Raw genomic sequence first — 20,396 nt, 5'->3', positions numbered from 1 at the left:
TGCACGAAAAACGCAAGGGCGGAAAGGCTTTACCATGGCGCAATAAACTTGTTTGTTGTCCTTTAACGTCTGCGATTAGGCCTATACATCGCTAGCCGCTGAAGTTAGCCGAACCCGGCAAGCGAGACGTGCGTGTAGCGTTAGCCGGTTATATCTGACGCTGAGTAAAAGTACCGTTACAGTTTTATAGACGGCAAGAATATTTTCCTGATGGATCGCCATATTGTAGAGGCGCATGGAATAGGTATTGCCGGCAAATTTTCAACCGGTTATCTTCAGTATTATGATGCCAATTTTAAGTTAATGGTCATTAAACCCGCAGAAATAAAGAATAATTGTGCAGCCACAAAAAAATGCGGCATAACGAAAGCCATTGTTTGGCGTCTAAAAATAGTCTAAAAATGTGTAATGTACAACAAAGGCATTCATATGATTTTACAAAGCACTTGTTGAGCCTGATTAAAATGTTTTGAAGGAAAAATTGGAGTTTGTCTTGGATTCGGAGAAATACGGGGTACTGTATTTTTTTTAGAATGAAATTAAACATACACTTTCACGTAGAGGCCTAGTATCGGACTTCAAAAAATGACAAACAAGTAAGTCGAAGTGTGGATATCATCCGTGAAAATGCAAGTTTTGAGCAAAGTGATCCCTGTTTCATATCGATTTTAATGTGTATGAGGGTTTTCCAACTTTCATACAAGAATTTGATATAATGACAATCCGCTATAGCGAGTAAATTATCCGCTATTGTGAATTCTCGCTATAACAGACTTCTTCTTTATTTTCACATAATGAAGTAAAAAAAAAGATGTATAGTAAATAAATGATCAACATCGATAGAAAGGACAAAAAAATTTAATAGAGGGAGTACAACACAAGAAACCTTTACAGAAATTATGAAATCCAGCAATAATCACACCGAAATTTCCACACTCCCTTCAACGCCCATAATATAAAGACTGTTGGAAAAACAAATTGTTGAAGTTAACCATCAGTGCCACAAAATCTAGCTAATTGGGGAACAAGATGAGAAAAATCAATAATTAGCACACATGTCAAATTTACTAATGACTACCCCCTCCAGTGAGCTTAATAGCAGGAGTTCTGTTGATTCCAGAAAAAAGAAGAAAATACAGTTTGATTTGGAAAACAGCTGATTGAGGAGAGAGTGAGAGGGAAGATGGCATGACGTTGACGTTTAATAAACACAACTACCCGTTACTGCTTCTAGAAGATGAAGTGTAATTACAGTGGCAAACATTAGGCCTGGTGCAGACTGTGGTTCAAACCATCGATCTTAAGTCTACAAGTTGACTTGTCCAATCCATCTTCTCATGACATCCTCGACAAACAAGTTGAACAAATAAGGGGAGAGTATACAGCCTTGTCTTATACCTGCCATTTGGGAACCACTGTATTATCAAGCCCAGGTCTAACTGTGGCTTTTTGTCCTGAATAAAGGTTATGCATTAGAATAATTAGGAGTTCTGGTATTCCAGTGTGTCGAAGCACCTTCCTCTTCCTTTTTTGACACTTTTTTTTAATTCATGAAGCCTATGTGGACCCGCCTTTGATATTCCCATGCCCTTAATCCAGCGCACATTACTAATAATGTCTTTGCAACCTCACTCCTTTCTGAAACTGACTTAAGCCATTGAAATTTAACGCTCCATGTAAGGCTTCAGTCCTTGCCATATGATTTTTAGCATTAATGCTACCGTATGACAGTTTGTGCAAGTTAACAGATTTCCCTTTTTTGGTACTGGAATGTAAACCAACCATTTTCAGTCAGTGGGTCATTTTGATCTTTCACAGACATGCTGTTGTAACTTTCACTGATGATTCTTCTGCAGCTTGCCATATTTTTGTTGGAATGCCACATTGTTTACAAGTGTACCTTCAAAGGTGGTGAGGAATGGCAAAGACCCACTATAACATGGAAATAGTTTAAGAAAGAGGTGCAAGTTAAGAAGAAATTAAGTTGAGAATAGTTCTGGAAGTAAGGGGAGGTAGGAGGAACTTGTATTTAGCAAAAATGTCACCTAAGGATAACATGATGGCAAGCATAATAGGTAGTCATATGAATTTTAGTGAAAAATGGAAAGGTATGTGTGGACACTTCAAGGGCACAAGCTCAAGGAAGGATATTTCAGGAATCATTGTTTATCTTTCCCCTTGAAACAATCATGATTCTAAGAAGAAAGAGGTGAAAATACGGTAGTACTGCCCTTGGGGTTTGAACCCTAATTCCCAGGCTGTGAAAGCAGAAATCAAAATATTTTGAGATGATTTTTTAATAGCCATTTGATAATTTGTTTCTACTACTATTTCAGAAATTGAATGCAGTTGAAAGTAAAAATATTTTTCTTGTTTTTTTAGGATTCTCGTGTTGGCAGCACACCAAAGAGCCATTCATCTGATGGAAGACCAGAGGTCCACACAAAGGTGTTTGTTTGGGGTCTTAATGATAAGGATCAGCTTGGAGGTTTGAAAGGTTCCAAAGTGAAACTGCCTGTGTTCTCAGAAACACTGTCTTCACTCAAACCTATTCACATCTCAGGAGGTTCCAAGTCATTGTTCATTGTTACACTTGATGGCAAGGTAAGCCTGCATTTCTCTTTTCATATAACTATATGTTGTCTTGAGTCCTGAAAGTGAGCTTTCATGACTCTGTCATTTTAGAACAATATCATCTAATAATGCTATTAGTCAGTGCTGGATTAAGGTGTTTGGGGGCCCCGGGCTATTTAAAAATGTGGGGCCCCTTCTTCGTAACATCACATAAGACTAGCATTCTGAAGTCGTTATAGAACTACTTCCACTTAAATTAATGAACAGGAAAGTATTGAAATAGACTATAATTTTTCTCTATTTTTCATGTTAATATTTCATAATGCCAAAACATATTTTACATTTGTCTCATCATCACTATCAAATCAACATACAGAACAGAACTTACGTTTTTTTGGCACCACTAGGATATTTTCTATCCATTTTACAAGAACATTATAGTTATAACTTACAAATGGTTGAATAATCAGAGGTGAACTGGAAGTTCTCTTCCTGATGCAAAGATATAGTATAGCATGCGCATTCCACCGTGCTTCCCCTGTCCCCTCCCGCTCACTTCCTAGACCTCTTTCCCCCTTCCCCCTCTGCCCGTACTCGCAAGCTGCCAGATTTAAATTTTCGTCAACAATAACCTTTACAATAATTACAGTGCAGAAGTAGCGAGGATTCATGTCTCCGGGCGGTAATTGATTCTAGCAGTGATGAAATACTAACGCGGAGAGCTGATAAGAAGGAAGGAAGAGTGCGTGTTCAATATCTTGCGAGCGTAAATATTCATATACATGCAAGGAGGTGAAGCAGAAGGCCTTCTTTTATACAATTTTGTGTACGGCCAAGGGCCGGGGCCCCTTGGCACGCGGGGCCCGGGGCTGTAGCCCCTTTAGCCCCCACCTTAATCCGGCCCTGCTATTAGTTGTGTGGTATTGACTACCATGTATTGAGAGGAGAAATTAATAATACCATAAAAATATGTACAGAAGAGTTGTATTATTTCTTTCGTGTCCAACATCTTTTGTTCAATGCTTGTTCTTATCCGATGTTGACAGTATTAAGTCTTTGGGACCTCAGGGGTCTCCCTATAATTTTATAACTCTCATACCCCTCTTCTTTCTGTAGCTGATTCCCTCTTTTTGAGGCATTGGATCTTGTTCTGTTTCTCCATTGCTTAACACATTGAGGACGGGCCCCAAACGGAGGCTGCTACTTCATGTAAACCGAAAGTTCAAGCTTCCAAGAAAGAAATTACACTGCTGCACTCAAACTACTGTAACTCAAAAAGTATTCAAGATATTAACCTCAAACTTGGAAAATTTACTCATTAGGTTGCTTAGTAGTCTATACGGTGTGATACTTTTCAAAGCACTACCATCTGCAGCTCATTTAATAGTCTTTATGAACACAGTGTATTAGCAATGACCTTTTTGTGTCTTTTGTATTGTATTCAAGCTCTTTATGATTACTCCCCATTTAGTGTTAGCCATTAATCATTAGAAATATCCAATTAATTGTCACTCGGTACCTATGATAACCGGTCTGTCAGCAACTGAATGCGCCGTGCCATGTTGACATCCGCACTGGAGCTCCATGGAATAACTCTACATATCCAACATTATTTTGTTAAATACATGAAGGCTTAAAGAAAGAAAGATGGAGCAATAGTTTATATTCCATGATTACACCGTTTGGAACTCATAATCTCGCCCACAATTGTATCAGTGATCAAGAAAATACAAGATGCGTAAGAGCAAGAATTCTTGTAGCCCCACTGTCAGCTGATAAACTATGAGAATTCTCTGGCCTTGTCACCCATGTGGCATATCAAATGTTGAATCTGCTTATAAATGTCAAAATACTTTGTCGTCACATAAGGCATGCTGCCACGGGTGCACCATCTTGACAATTGTCTCTAGGCGCTCGTGTAAGATCACCCGTGTACATGGTTACAATGATCGTAAAAGTGGAAAAAAATATCGGCACTAACATCAGTGATATAGTGGCAAATAGTTCAAACGCTAGATAACAGACAGTGCAACAAGCTGGAATCTAAGCCAGTACATAATAAACAGAGATTTCCGGGACCCGACCACAAATGCTGAACACAGTAATGCAGAGATCTCCGGGGCCAGTCTTCAATGTGCTTAGAAGACGTAATAAAATAAACACGATGACAGGTCAGCATCATAAGGGGAACATCAGGAAAAGAGAAAAGGACAAACATGAAAACACAAAGGGACAAGAATAATCTCTACATCTTCATACTGCTGGGGATGTACCTTAATTAAGGCCATGGTCACTTCCTTCCCACTCGTAGCCCTTTCCTATTCCATAGTCGCCATAAGACCTATCTGTGTCGGTGCGACATAAAAAAGGAGAGAAGAACCTCTGAGCTCATCTTCATACATTGCTATCTTCAGTCCGAGTTGTTTTATGTTATTATTTGCCCTCATTAAACCCAGTTCTTCTACATCCATTTCATCTCAACACCCCAGCAGGCTTGTTTCAGTTTCCCAGCTTCATCAGAAGGATGGACTTCAATACTTATTGAGGGGTCATCTTCGCAGATCTTGTCTTGGTGTGGGAAGTGTGAGATAAGAAGAAAGCTGGATATACACTTGTTACTTGTTTGTTCTCTTCTATTACTTATATTGACCTGTTGGGTTCCTTTTCTCCTTTTGTGTTTGTCCTATGTTCCTAGTCTTTTACCACCTGATTTCATCCTTTTGTCTCTCCTGTTTTTCCTGTGTTTATCTAGTTTTCTTCTTAGCTGACACTTCCCCCCTCAAGACTGGAGATCTGTCACGATGGGCCCACAGCACAGATGAAGCTGGGAAGCACCAGGTGAGTTGGCCAAGTGGTTTGGGGCGTGCAGCTGGGAACTTGCATTCAGGATATAGTGGGTTCGAACCCCATTGCCGGCAGCCCTGAGGATGGTTTTCTGTGGTTTCCCATTTTCACACCAGGCAAATGCTGGGCTGTACCTTAATTAAGGCCACGGTCGCTCCCTTCCCCCATCGTTGCCATAAGACATCTGTGTCCGTGTGACATAAAGCAAATTCTTAAGAAAAAAAAAAAAAAGAAAGAAAAAAAGAAGCTGGGAAGCTGAAATGAGCTTGTCGTGGGCTGAGAAGAGACTGATGTAGAAGAATTGGGATTGATGAAGAGTCAGTGTGTTTGAAGACAGCCGTATATGGAAATGTGGACATTGTCCTAGTCTATTTGTGGTCTCTGCCTCCTTTTCTGTTGTTCCCTATCCAGTGCTGACCTGTCATTGTATTTATTATATTATGTATTCTTATTAAGCCTCCATGGCTCAGGCGGCAGCTTGCCAGCCTCTCATCACTGGGTTCCGTTGTTCAAATCCCGGTCACTCCATGTGAGATTTGTGCTGGACAAAGCGGAGGTGGGACAGGATTTTCTCCGGGCACGTCGGTTTTCCCTGTCATATTTCATTCCAGCAACACACTCCAATATAATTTCATTTCATCTGTCATTCATTAACCCTTTGCAGTCCAATTTTCTGTCACTTGTTCCAACAGTCTGGTCCAAATTAATTTTGCACATTTATACCTAGTCAGATTGAACTCAGAATTTTTATTAGTAATTATAATTATATTATTATTATGATTATTATCATACATTCTATTGCATAGGAATTAGTTTTCATAATATTTTTCGTCGTCAGTGCAGGAGTAAAAAAACAACATACAACCTAATAAACTGAAGTGGAGTGATGCAGCTAGGCAGAACCTGCGGTCCTCTAGTTTTCTGACCTGATGAATAACTTAGTCTAGGTGGCTCACTATCATGAAATGTTACATTCCAGTAAACACTATTGCCGTTCACATTCCCATTTGTATGTGCGGAAGTATGTTCAGCATCACTTTTACTGAAATTATCAACCCTGACCTGAGAAGCTCATAATTGCCTGTGCCGTATCCCCTCCTCCACCCCGGCCCATTAGCTTGTCTTCTTGCTTTTGTAGCAGTCACTGGAACTTCCTCTTCTGAATCTTCAGAAACAGCATATGATGTTCCGGGATCATTCCGCGCTTTTTTTACGCACAAGTCATCACTAAAGTTTTATTTGCAATGCTGGAGTTCACAACACCTTCATCTTCACTTGACATTTCTCTAATCTCTTCGTCTTATTCAAATAAATAATCATCGTCACTGCTGTCTAAATAAATGTGCATACGTATTTCTTCTTTATTCATATTTGCTGATTTTATATTGCAAATTCAACCGAGACAATTCGCTTTCACAGATAAACATGCCTAGTACAACAGGTGTGCAACACTACTCACTGTAAACACAGCTGACAGGCCGCAGGTAACCATGGCGACACACGGCTACATATATCTCGTATTATATTCATGGAGATAACAGAACGACTTCTTTTGTGCACAAAAATTTGCTCTAGAAACTCCAGGTTTATCGATCGACCTCAATTAGGTCAAAGAACTTCAATAAATAACTTCTCATGTAGAACGAAACATAATGTCGAGGTGAGCTTGACGTTGGACCGGTTACAATAAACCATGATGTCGAGGTCACCTGAACGTTGGACCGGAAAAGGTTAATCATTGCCCCAGAGGAGTTCGACAGGCTTCAGCAGTAGGCACAATTCCTACCTCGCCGCTAGTTGGAGGGGGGGTTCATTCATTCCATTCCTCACCAGGTCGAATAACTGGAAACAGGCTGTGGATTTTCTTTTTCTTTTTTTCATGTATTCTTATTAATTTATTCATGTTCATAGCAATTTATGACTTGATTTGCCGCTTATTTGTTCCTTTCCATTACTAAAAAAACAGTAATAATCGTATGGCCTCAGCTACCGTGTGCAGACATTTCAATTTGACGCCATCTGGCTGTCTGCTCGTCAATTTCGACGTTCCGTTTTACTCTAGGCCCACTAGATGGCAGACAGAGTAAACCAGATCTCTCTTGGGCGTCTATGGCTGAGATTTAATGAATTTTGTCGGGTAAATACCAAATGTATCACCAGAGATCTTTTACATGTTGACATCGTACGACATGGAGTGTCGAATGGACTTTTTTCCGCCCTTCAAAAATCCAACTACCTCTGCCGGGTTTGAACCCGCTATCTTGGGACCCGGAGGCCGACACACTACCACGGATCCACAGAGGCAGCTCTTTCCATTACTAATATTTATTTATTTATTTATTTATTTGTTTGTTTGTTTGTTTGTTTGTTTGTTTGTTTGTTTGTTTGCTCGAGAGGAGGGACTGCCCTTTACAGCGATGGCTTTACAATTAATGCTAAAAGTTTTAGCATTCTTATTATAGTTACAACGAAATATGTTGGTCACAACAATGTTGATATTACACTGAGGATAATTAACAATTATATTTAAATGTTGTAATAATAATTTGTAAAACACTGATACTAATTTTTTTGTATAGTTGACTGGAGTGGTTTTATGTTTGCCATAAAATGTTACAATACAATATTTCTATGTATTTTTATAATATCTAAAAACAGAATTCTTAAATACTGACAAATTTGTAACACTCCTTAATTCAGTTAGCAGTTCGTTGTATGATGCTGAGGCAGAATATGCGGTACTTTTTATTCCATATCTTGAAGAAGATACATGGCCAGTGTATATCTAGTTGTTTTTCCCCTGAAGCAACATTCCCCTTATACCACCACTGTTTACATTCATTTTTTGATTTTAGCTTTATGCCTGTGGTGAGGGCACCAATGGTCGTCTAGGGCTGGGCCATAGTAACAATGTGTCTGTACCTCGACAAGTGACCAGCTTAAGTCAGTATGTGGTTAAGAAAGCAGCTGTTCATTCAGGAGGCAAACATGCTATGGCTCTCACCCTCGATGGAAAGGTATGTATCTTCATATTATTAATCTGATTTCTTAAGCTAGTTCGGTCTAAGATTTATTTAACTGTAGTTGTAACCTTATTACTCTTTTACATCCAGCTTTTTCTTCCTTTTTCTACATTAATGTTTTCTTCCCTTTCAGTTTTTTCTTTTCCACTTATCTGTGAGAATGGAACGGGATATTTATATGAGGAAACGTACAGACCACACTGCATACTCGGACTTAGGGCTCTCAGGTTCACTTGCAATGCATCTAATGGACCCACTACTAAACCAGGGCAGAACGGTGTATCTGAACTATTGTTATAATTCTCAAAAACTGATCAAAGCTCTCCATTATAAAGGAACTAATGCCATTAGAACTGTTCGAACTAACAGGGTTGAGCTGCCAGAAATTGCTAATGCGAAAGAGCTACAGAGAGGACAAATGGGAGTCAGGCAACTTCCTCACCCCGGTATCTGTAGAAGCAATATTATTTTGCGAGGCACTGTATGTGAAATAATTTCAATTTACACTTAACATGGATAACTACCCCTTTGATTTTATACATATGTTGAATGCAAGCAAATCAAATTGAAAAAGAATGCAGAATTAATCTATATCGTGAGGACTTGCAAATCCACATCAGCATACCAGCATACTACATGAAACTCTTTCTTACATGTTCAAAATGCCCTCCATTAGCATCAGCTCACTGTTGCATTGAATCCTGGATGTGCTGATGAATCCATGGAGTATTGTGTATTAGACCTCTATCGGTTGGGGTTTATGTTCCCGCCAGCTCCTCAGGGTAAAATATTGACTTTGTTCTTAAAATACGATAATATTATCGTATGTTCCGCTGAAGAGTAAGAACATGTGCATAAAATCATTATTTAACCCCTAAAGTCTATCAATGCATTTCATCATTTGTCATATCATCTCAATAATCCTTGTCATTAATAGTTATATTACCTTACAGCTACATATCATTACCTATATTTCATAATAAAACTCAGAAATAACCCTTACACTATATTAGCATGCTAATTTCGTATGAAAGAAAATAAAATTGAAATCTATGTTGTAGAGAAAAGAAAATGTAAATACAATAATTAATGATCTTATATACATTGATTCTTTTTGTCAACATAGTTGGAATTGGGTCTTTTGTCTTCTTTGATTCATCATTTTGCCATTAATGCTTCACTGAATTACTTAAATCCATCACTTGGCATAAGTATTGTTCATAGGGTAATTTTTCTACAAGGTCATATTCTTTATTCTTGGTGGGATGTTAAGGATTTTTCATATTTGATATTCGATATTTAATATTTGGTATTTGGTACTTGATATTTGGGTTTTCATGTTCATTCTGCGAGATACGAGATAATTAACAAGTTTCCTCATTGTGGCTTTAAACTGACACCACACTCTAAAATACTATTATAATTAGAAATAATATCTAGGCAATGTTATATCAATTCATTTATGACATTGGAAATCATATATGTAATCAATAAGTGTCTCTAATGAAATAGCCTATCATTATTAACTCTGAAATTGTGCCACTCATTTATATATGTGCTAAAATTAACGATGTCTACTCTTTTTTCATCTACCGCTGTGCCAATCCTTCGACGTAATATCATTCCTCAATCTACATTTTATTCTGGGAGACATTCTCGTTGTATAGGGCGATAATTATTAATGTCCGTACATATACACCAATAAGTATCCTAAAACTCCATAACTATGCATAATCTTTCACGACATATCACCAATCGACATTAAATCAGCTCTTCTGTAACTCAATATACACATCAACATGACTTAACCTCATAGCTTTCATTTTATCTAACATGGATTATCAATATCTGCCACACAAATCCGTTACAACAACTTCTTTCCTATAACTTTATGATGAAAATAAAACATTATACCACAATATTCTCATAACTACACATTTCTCATGTACCTCTTCTTATTAATCTACCTGAATATATATATTCTCATTCCGCTTCCATTAAATAATATTTCTGTTATGGATTGACACTCCCTCAACGATATATTCTTCTTATAAAATGCGGATTCCTAATATAATCCATCTCTTTGTATAATAAAATCATTACAGCCATGTCAGTCGATTTGGTTTACTCAAAGATTAGGTTATGCTCTGCAATTCATGTCCACTCTTTTCAATCTTCCCCCATTTCGTAGTAAAATGAACCTTCCGTGTAGATTGGAATGTTAAGATCGATATACACACTTCACATATGTTGACAGTAACCTATAATTGCATTTTGGTTATATCTGCTACTTGAATTGGTGCACACTCGCGGTTAACTGCTTAATATCTAATAGTGACATTCTCAGTTTTGCACATATAATTCTTTTATAGGTAACACTCAAATGTTTTTAATTTAATACCATAACTACTATTAATTTTATATATATATCGGAAACTTATCTCTTATCTCAACTCGGGTTGGTCAGCTGCTGGCTCCTGGTTGTACGCTATGCCATCTCTGAGAAATTATATTCCATCTCCAGTCACGTCACAGCTGGTTACTGGGCATCGTAGTCTTGGTCTCTGTCATAGCAGCCTGGGCAGTCTTCCTCCATCAGCTTAAGCGGATCTCATCATATTGGCAGTGTCCATGCGAGAAGAAAACAATATTATACAGGCAGAATAATTATCTAATTCATTCATTTTAAGCATTAGCAGATGTGAATAAATGCGGCTTATTCTCATCAAATAGATTTTTTTCTTCACGTTGGCTAGTGCTTCTAGGTATTATTTCCGTTATTTTTGATTATATTCAGCCATTTACAGTGCTAGAATTCGTCCTTTCTCTTCGATCTTGCACCGGCCCGTATATTCCTTTTCCTCCAATATTTGAAATTGAAATATATACAAGTTTCTCCACGTCTTGACTAATTCTTTAGCTGTGAATACGTGACTTCTTCACCAATATTTATATTTTAAATACACAGTTCTCTTCCTTTTTGTCATTCAGCCTTTCCTTAGTTTCAAGTAGATTACTTTTTTAAATGCGATCTTCTTTCTCAAAGTAGTAAGAATTAATTTAATTCAATTATTTCTCAAGACAATAGTTGTTCTAATATGGAACTCTTTTCCGATGGTCTTTCATAAGTCTCCGCCTTCTAAACTGTGATTAACTCGCCTCTTGGTGACAGTTCATATGTGTTCATGTCGCATGAAGCCGGCGCATGCCATTTTGTCCGCTACTTCTCTGCGAGTAGGATCACCTCGACTGTAACGTAATGGTATAGTATGCTTGTATCAATGTTAAAGGAGGGAATTTGAAACATTTTGTCTGGCTCCATGGCTAAATGGTTAGCGTGTTGGTCTTTGGCCTCAGGGGTCCCAGGTTCGATTCCCGGCAGGGTCGGGAATTTTAACCATCATTGGTTAATTCCACTGGAACAGGGGCTGGGTGTGTATGTCGTCATACCATATCATCCTCATCACAACGCTCAGGTCGCCTACGGGCGTCAAATCAAAATACCTGCACCTGGCGAGCCTAAGTCCTCGGACACATTCCGGCACTAAAAGCCATACATCATTTCATTTTTAATGCTAAAAGGGGGCATTTGAAACATTTCATGTAAAAATATGTTTCATGTAGTATACTGGTACATTCTGTTCCTGTGTGTTTCCCATGATTAATGTACTATGTAGAGTTGTAGAATAACATATAAAGAGTTTCTGGACCCATGTCGATATAACATATTTTCTTCTTGTATATATGAGGAGTGTGTACTGAAAGTTTGGCCTACCTTATTGTTATACCCTGCAGGGAGGAAGTGATGGATGGATAGATGGACCAGGGGAGAAAAAGTTTCCATTTTCCCACGCTTTACAAAGTCCTAGTTTCATAAAACCTCTATTGACCTAGTTTTGAATCAAAAACTTAGTTCTCTTATAAGAGAAAGAAGTTTAGAACTTCCAGAACAATGTTACTTCAGAATACCTTTTTTCAAAACAAAAGACAAAGACACTTCCGTACAGGCCATGAAGGCCCTTGGAGGAGTGGAAGATAAAAGCGTCTACCGTTGTTAACCGCGGCACTTGATGGGGTAGATTGGTTAGCTCTACGTCCGGCCACCTTTGCCCCCAGGAATTAACCTGGTACTCATTTTTGGTGTAGCCTGAGTGAACCTCAGGGCCATATGCACCTCCGAAAGTGGAAATCTCGTTTCTTAAATTTTACGACTTCCAGACGGGGATTCGAACCTACGTCCTTCCGGACGAACCGAGCACGCCTTTACTGCCTCGGCCAGGCAGCCCCTATACCTTTTTTGACTGTTTCCATATCACTGCCTCTCGGTGCCGTTACTCATTTGGGAAGCACAATACCATACACGGATTAGGAGGATCCAAAAACAGGAACCAAAACTAATACTTAACAGCCAAGAAATGAAGAACAAAGGTTGAATGGAAAGGCCGAGAAGGAAAGGAAAGAGAGGCCCCCTAGACATGACACTACTTAAAACCTAAAGGGGGTGACAACCTGGTTATACAGTGAATAAGCCACACTATGGCTGACTTAAGGGGGAAAAACCATTAACAACTGAAAGCAGAATAGAAAAGTTGGAAAATGAGGAACTTAGGTCACCCAAAAGTGAAGTTAAAAGGGAAAATGAGGGTCCACTCACTTGAACATCCTTAGGAAAAATTTACATTACCCCACACAAGGGGGATTACACTCCTTCTGCAGACAGCCTAGAAACCTACAAGTCACAAATTAACTGAAAAGACGAAAAGCCCTACATTAAAATAAGGTAACCGTAACACAACCTAATAGTTACATGCTATGGGAGAACACTGGTATCTTCCCATCACCACACATAGATAAGTTCGTGTATTAGGTACCTGCCTTACATCACTACCCCAGCCAGCCTGTCATCTCCTAAAAGGAGGACCTTAGTTCACGCCGCACAGTTCACAGTCCAAAAGTTAGACACATAAGGCTCAAGATCACTGAATTTAGGGACTGGCTGGGTGCTGATTGGTAGGTTAGAAATGACGACTCGGTAGTGACAACTTAGAAAGAGTTGACTAAAGGATCACTGTTGCCATCCCCACATAGGTATAATACTTTATTAGAACTCTCATACTCCAAGTTCCTAGGTGGTATTCAGAACAACAGCAGCAACATCTCATAGTCAAGAACCAAATTATCAGCTTTGTACAAAGTTCTGTCAGTTTCCACAAGACAACTCTGCCCCATCAGACATACTAATTAGGGAGAGGCCATACAAATGCCACAATAATAATAATAATAATAATAATAATAATAATAATAATAATAATAATAATAATAATAATAATAATAATAATAATAACAACAATTATTTTTTTTAAATGAGGGATTGTGGAAAATCTTTAAAAGACACTTGTAAAGGGTCTGCACTCCACAAGTGTGTGGGATTCTTACCCACTAAAAACCATACACCCTTTTCCCACGATGTGTGTCATCACCCCGGAACCGCTCTCGCATTACTTCAGGGTGATATTGTGGTTTGTCTTTCAGACGTCTTCTTTCTTCATTTCTCCTTTACGAACGTTCGTATGCTTCCAAATCCTTCTTCTTCTGACGAAGGACGTCCTCCACATGCACTGCCACGCGATCCCAGGATTTCTGGTTTCGCAGCATCACCAAAATAATATTATCTGTTGTCAACTCTCCTAGTTCAGTTTCCACACATCTTCTCTGAATCATCCAATGGCCACATACAAAAAAGATGTGAAATACATCGTCAATGTCATCACAGTATATGCATGCTGCGTCACTCGCTCTGCCCACTTTATGCAGGAATTTCCGGAAATATCCATGTCCTGTCAGAAGCTGCGTGAGGTAGTAATTTACTTCACCATGGGCCCTTTCAACCCAGATATCCAAGTGTGGTTTCAGTCGCTTGGTCCATTTGCCTCGAGGGTCACTTTCCCATCTGAGTTGCCATCGTCTCATCCGTTGACTAAAGGCACGCTTCTTTGCACATTTCTTTCCCAGCTCTCCTTGGGTACGCCAGATTTCATGTGATCTTGACTGCCTCTCATCCTCTGAGCCCTGTGTTGAAGTCGCAGGCAATTCTTTCTCAGTTCAGCAATCTCTTCAGTCCACCAGTATGCTGGGCGCTTGCTATTTCGCGGTCTCCTTCGGGACATTGAGGCGTTGCATGCTTGATGGATTAGCTGCATAGTGAGTTCAACACATACACCAGCTGCTTCTTTCCCTCTACGAGCAAAACATTTTTCAGTTATGTTCTCCATTCCATTCCATTCCGTATTACATCAATGAACTTTTCCTTGTCGATACTGGCTACGTTCCACCGTGCTGGCTTGCGCAAGATGTTTCTTGAGGAGATTCTTGGAGCAGCCGAAAGATGATATATTGATGATCACTCCCCGTGTAGTTCTCGATCACTTGCCATTCAGAAATCTTAGGCGTAATATCCTCTGATGAGAAGGTTACATCCGGTATTGTTCCCTGATATCCTGGTCGTCGAAATGTTGGCACATTTCCAATGTTGTTGACCGCCAAACCCGTTCTTGCTGCCATCTCCATTATACGACGTCCTCTGGAGTCTGTTTGTGGCATGCCCCATTCCAACGCTTGAGCATTTACAGTACGTCACCAGCGACCACTAGTTTTTTTTTTCCATTCTGCATATTACATCCTCAAGACCATCAAGTTTCATCTGAAAGTTAGAAACATTCATTTGGCATAAAATAACAGCTTACACTAGTGATTCCCCCAATATGTACCCAAACAAAACTGTCATCGCATCCATGCTGTGTTACTGGGACTTTTCCTAGATCTGGTATCCAAATTGCAGCTGTTCCGAGGTTATCCATAAACCACCCTGGATGGTCCCTCTCTTGATATGGTTCACTAATAATAACGATGTCTACTTCCATCTCGTAAATCAGCTGTGTCATTGAAATTGAAAGAGAAATTGAAGAGAAGTTGCCACCTGGTCACGAAGAGGGATGGTGTATATGGAAGTCATTAAACAGACTGCGGACTGGCGTTGCAAGATCTAAGGACAATCTTGTGAAATGGGGCATCGTGCATGGTGGGGACTCATTATGCGAATGTGGAGAGGAACAGACTTCTACGCACCTCTTGCACTGTCGTCTATGCCCAGATTCATGTACAGGGTTGGAATTGGCACTGGCCGGAAACAACGCCATCAGTGTAGCCAAATACTGATCACAACTTGTGTAAATAATGTATATATAGTGTAGATATTTTCATGTAATACTTCCTTTCTTCTTTTATTTTTTTTACAATTAATTTGTTCATATGTCTTTCATTTTGTGTAATTAACATACTTCATATTTTTATTACTTAATTTTTTGAATTGTATTTGAATTGATTTCTTATATATTGGTACCTCTGACACGAATAAATAATAATAAATAAATATTATTATTATTATTATTATTATTATTATTATTATTATTATTATTATTATTATTATTATTATTATTATTATTATTATTGGACATGAAAGGACGCGTGAACTTCGCAGCTACAAAATAGCTCAAGAAAGCGGGTTTATATTGTGAACGCACTTACCGAAACGAGCTTGTATGGTTATTTTAAGCCCCATTGCATGGTAGATGTGTTTGTTTACAACTGGAACGACAGAATATTGAGTGAAATATTGAAAAGTTTGCGGTGAAATAATCCTGTTGTGAGCAGCCATCTTGCCAAAGATCAAAATTACGTAGAAGGTACACTGTGGTAGACAGACGATCGTTTTCTAGTGTAAGCGCTCCCTGCGCCCACTCACAACTTCATCTCCTTGACTCAAGACATGGCCAACTAGACTCCCTCATTGGCATGATGGCAGAAGCAGACATTCTGTGTGATACAGTGGAGCTCCCTGGTGTATCAAGGGAAAGTATCCACAATGGCCGAAATGGTAGGAGTATTGACCTAAATCTGATTGATGATATCAGTCGGCAGATAATGGAGAATCAATACAAAGAAGAGGTGCATCTTGAGACTGCAAGATCACTGTTGAAGAACATAATGGCTATTCCTCTCAAAAACCTAAAAACGGATATAAAGAATGGTCTCATGAAGCTGGAAGAAGCTTTAGAGGCTGGAGCAACATGCAGGATGTCGTGGAAGAAATCTGCAGAAGAACTAAAGCAGAGACCAACTACCATGGAGAATAAGGAATTGTCCAACACATCACCAGTGACAAATGCCTCGGAGGAAGATCAAGGAAAATGGGAAACGTTTCTGTCCAAGAAGAAGAGAAAGAAGAAGAGTGAGGATAGGAAGCACTAAGATATTCCAATGAAACAGGTCAGTAATGATCCTGAAAGTACAGCGCTTAGCGAAAGTGGGAAACAACCTCATTCTAAATCTAGGAGTCATTCAGAAGCCGTAATCATCAAACCAGTGAACGGTAAGACTTTCGCTGATGTATTAAAAGATATCAGGAACAAGGTGAAGCCGGAAGACAGTGGAGCAGGCATTCGATCTATCCGTAAAACAAGAACTGGAGCTGTTCTTCTTGAATTCAACAAAACAACTAAGATTGAAAATAGGGAGGTATTCAGTAATTCTCTGAGAGATGCCCTAGGATGAGATGGCGACAAAAAGGCTTTAATCCCCCGAACTACACTGGAGATTCGAGACATGGATGGCATCACTACCGCCGCAGACGTGGAGGAAGCTGTAAGACGAGATTCCGGCAATCCCCATGGAGAACTGAAAATATCGGTCTCGAAACCAAACAGCTGGGGACAGAAACTTGCCATCTTCGAAACCAAAGACGAGGACGCTCAGAAACTACTGGAAGCAGGAAGAATTAAGATAGGATGGCTATACTGCAGAGTACGAGCTAGAACCATGTTACCTCGCTGCTTCCGATGCCTATCATATGGACACTTGGCAAGAAACTGCACAGGCCCCGACAGAAGTAAGCTCTGTTTTAAGTGTGGAGAATCTGGCCACAAGGCAGTAGACTGTAAAAAGAACAATCCACGATGCATGCTTTGTACAGACAAGGGTGTCAATGAAGCTAAACAAAATCATATTCCTGGATCGGGAGCATGTGCAATATTTCGTGAAGCTCTGAAAATGGCAAAAAATCACAGTAAATGATGTGAATACTTAAAGCAAACATGCACAGGAGTCAAACAGCTAACGATCTTATAATAATAACAACTTATAACTTATAACTTTATAATATAACTTATCTTATAATATCTTATCTTATAATAATAATAATAATAATAATAATAATAATAATAATAATAATAATAATAATAATAATAATAATAATAATAATAGCAATAATAATAATAATAATAATAATAATAATAATAATAATAATAATAATCATCATCATCATCATCATCATCATCATCATCATAATCTCAACAGAATGTCAGGATATCATAAATACCACATACAGTGAAACCTTGTGTGTGGCAACTAAAAATTTTAATGATTAAAAGAAGTATATTTAACACTGATGCCTGAAGTATGTGGGTATGATTGAGTTAGAAACTGCATATGATGACTTGATATTTTCATTTAGTTATTTCTTGAGTAATAGTCATTTTATCCATGATAAACGATTTAAGACAAGTTGGACTAGTTTTCTGGCTTAATAAAGTTGTTTATAAAGATTCAGGAAGGTCATTCAAGTAATTTTCAAATGAAGTACAAGAAATTTCATTTTGTTATACCTAGTTTTGATTTGTAAAATGCATAGCAGTGGTACATTTTAACGCCTGTTGAATATTCATGTTTATTATATTTTAGTACAATATCCATACTAAAGTATAAGGTCTTAACAACTTGTATTTTAATTGTTTTTGTAAGCCTTTCCCCGCGACAGTATTCCATAGCTTCATCCTGCCCATGTATTTGAAATTGTGATATGTATGAAGAGTTCTCCTGAGTTTCTTTCTTAAATTGGTTGCATAATTTTTCCATTTCATGTCTGTGTCAAGAAATAATCCCAAATACCTAACATAACTTGGTCTGTTAATTTTGTCGCAGTTACAATTTATTTACAGTTGATGATATGTACAGATAATTCTTTAAAATCATTCCTTCATAAATTCTTGTTAATATTTAAAAGCAATTCTTTATTTTCTAACCAAGCTTCAACTTAACACAGTGCTTCAGTTGCTCGCTATCTGACGAGATTCCAGCTATTTCCTGCAACATAAGTCTCTGCATTATCTGCATATGTAATAAGTGCATATATCCATCAGTTTCTGCAATTTTCTCTAGATCATTAATAAAGAGAACAAATAATATCAGACTTAATACTGTGCCCTGTGGGACACACTGTCTCCCTAGGAATGCTCAGATTGGTTAATTTTGACATATTGTACTTGATCTATCAAGTAACTGTCAAGCAAATCCAGCACCCTACCCTCGATGCTGTATTTTTCCAATTTCCGGTGGAGCAAGCATTGTGACATACTATCAAAAGCCTTTTCAAGGTCAAGAACAAAATTTTCATATATTCTCCTGCTTGAGGTAGATATCGCATCAGTCATTCCAAGATTCTTCATCATCATCATCATCATTTCCCTTTATCCAGCTGTAGCCGGGTAGGGGCAAATATGGTTCCTCTCCACTTTCTTCGGTCTTTCCACCACTCCTCCTCCAACACTGTGTCCCAGTCCAGGTTTCTTTCTTTTTTTTGCTAGGGTCTTTACGTCGCACCGACACAGATAGGTCTTATGGCGACGATGGGATAGGAAAGGCCTCGGAGTTGGAAGGAAGCGGCCGTGGCCTTAATTAAGGTACAGCCTCAGCATTTGCCTGGTGTAAAAATGGGAAACCACGGAAAAGGTTTCTTTCTATAATACTGCGTTGGATTATGTCCTTCCATCTCAATAGTGGTCATCCACGGCCTCTCCTTCCTTGGATTTGCATTTCCATCACTTTTTTTGGCATTCTTTCGTCACTCATTCACTTTATGTGCCAAATCTCTCTCTATCATTCATTTTTTCCACTCCAATTTCTTCCTGAATTTTCTCATTCCTTATTTTGTCTCTTCTACTCTTCTGAATCATACTCCTCAAGAACTTCATTTCGGCTGCCTGTATTCGACTCTCATCCTTCTTTGTCATTGTCCAAGTTTCTGCTCCGTAAGTTGTTATGGGTACGTAATACATCTTGTACATAGTATCCTTTGCTTCCATTGGCACATCTTTGTCCCATAACATGTTTCTTACACTATGATAGAAACAACTTCCAGCTTGAATCCTCTTATTAATCTCAGTATCCAGTCGAGCATTCTCCATTAATTCTCTCCCCAGGTATTTGAACGTTTCCACTACTTCGAGTGGCTTGTCTGCAAGTCTAATCTGACCTTTCCCTTCTTTCTCCCCTCTAGTTATAAACAAGAGTTTTACTCTTTTCTCCACTTATTATCAATCCACATTCTTTGATCTTCCCATTCACCACATTCAACTGTTCTTGAACCTGTCGTCTTCTCCGCAAATCACAATATCATCTGCAAATAACATCATGTTCATTTCTCTTCCTCCATATGCTGCTTTTGCTGTTCTCATGTTGTCATCCATTACTATTGTAAACAGGATTGGTGATAGAACACTTCCCTGTCTCAGCCCGCTAGTTATTTTGAACCAACTTGTCCTTCCAACTTGTGTTTGCACGCAACTACAACACTCCTTATACAATGCCATGATCATTTTTATTAATCCCTGTCGAATTCCTTTTTGCACCAGACTGTCCCAAACTTTAGTGATGGGGACACTGTCATATGCCTTTTCAATATCAATGAAAGTCATCACCATATCATTCCCATACTCCCATTGCTTTTTCATTAGTTGTCTCATAATGAAAATGGGCTCTATTGTTGACCTTCCACTTCTAAAACCAAACTGATTTTCCTGTATCTGATTCTCAACCCTCAACCTTATTCTACTTTCCACTATC

General features: G+C 38.6%; 1 protein-coding gene across 1 annotated transcript in view; it reads left to right on the top strand.

The window, feature by feature from the left end:
* HERC2 (E3 ubiquitin-protein ligase HERC2) overlaps positions 1 to 20,396 on the top strand; it is a 509,505-nt gene that overhangs the window by 371,647 nt on the left and 117,462 nt on the right. The window contains exons 49-50 of the mRNA XM_068226746.1: positions 2,383 to 2,604; positions 8,274 to 8,435. Coding sequence (XP_068082847.1) covers positions 2,383 to 2,604; positions 8,274 to 8,435 — 384 coding nt within the window. The remainder of the gene's footprint in view (positions 1 to 2,382; positions 2,605 to 8,273; positions 8,436 to 20,396) is intronic.

Source organism: Anabrus simplex, chromosome 3 (genome assembly GCF_040414725.1).
Source record: "Anabrus simplex isolate iqAnaSimp1 chromosome 3, ASM4041472v1, whole genome shotgun sequence".
In the NCBI taxonomy this organism is placed as follows: domain Eukaryota; kingdom Metazoa; phylum Arthropoda; class Insecta; order Orthoptera; family Tettigoniidae; genus Anabrus; species Anabrus simplex.
Note: the sequence above shows the minus strand (reverse complement) of the source record. Positions and strands in the feature narration are given on the sequence as shown.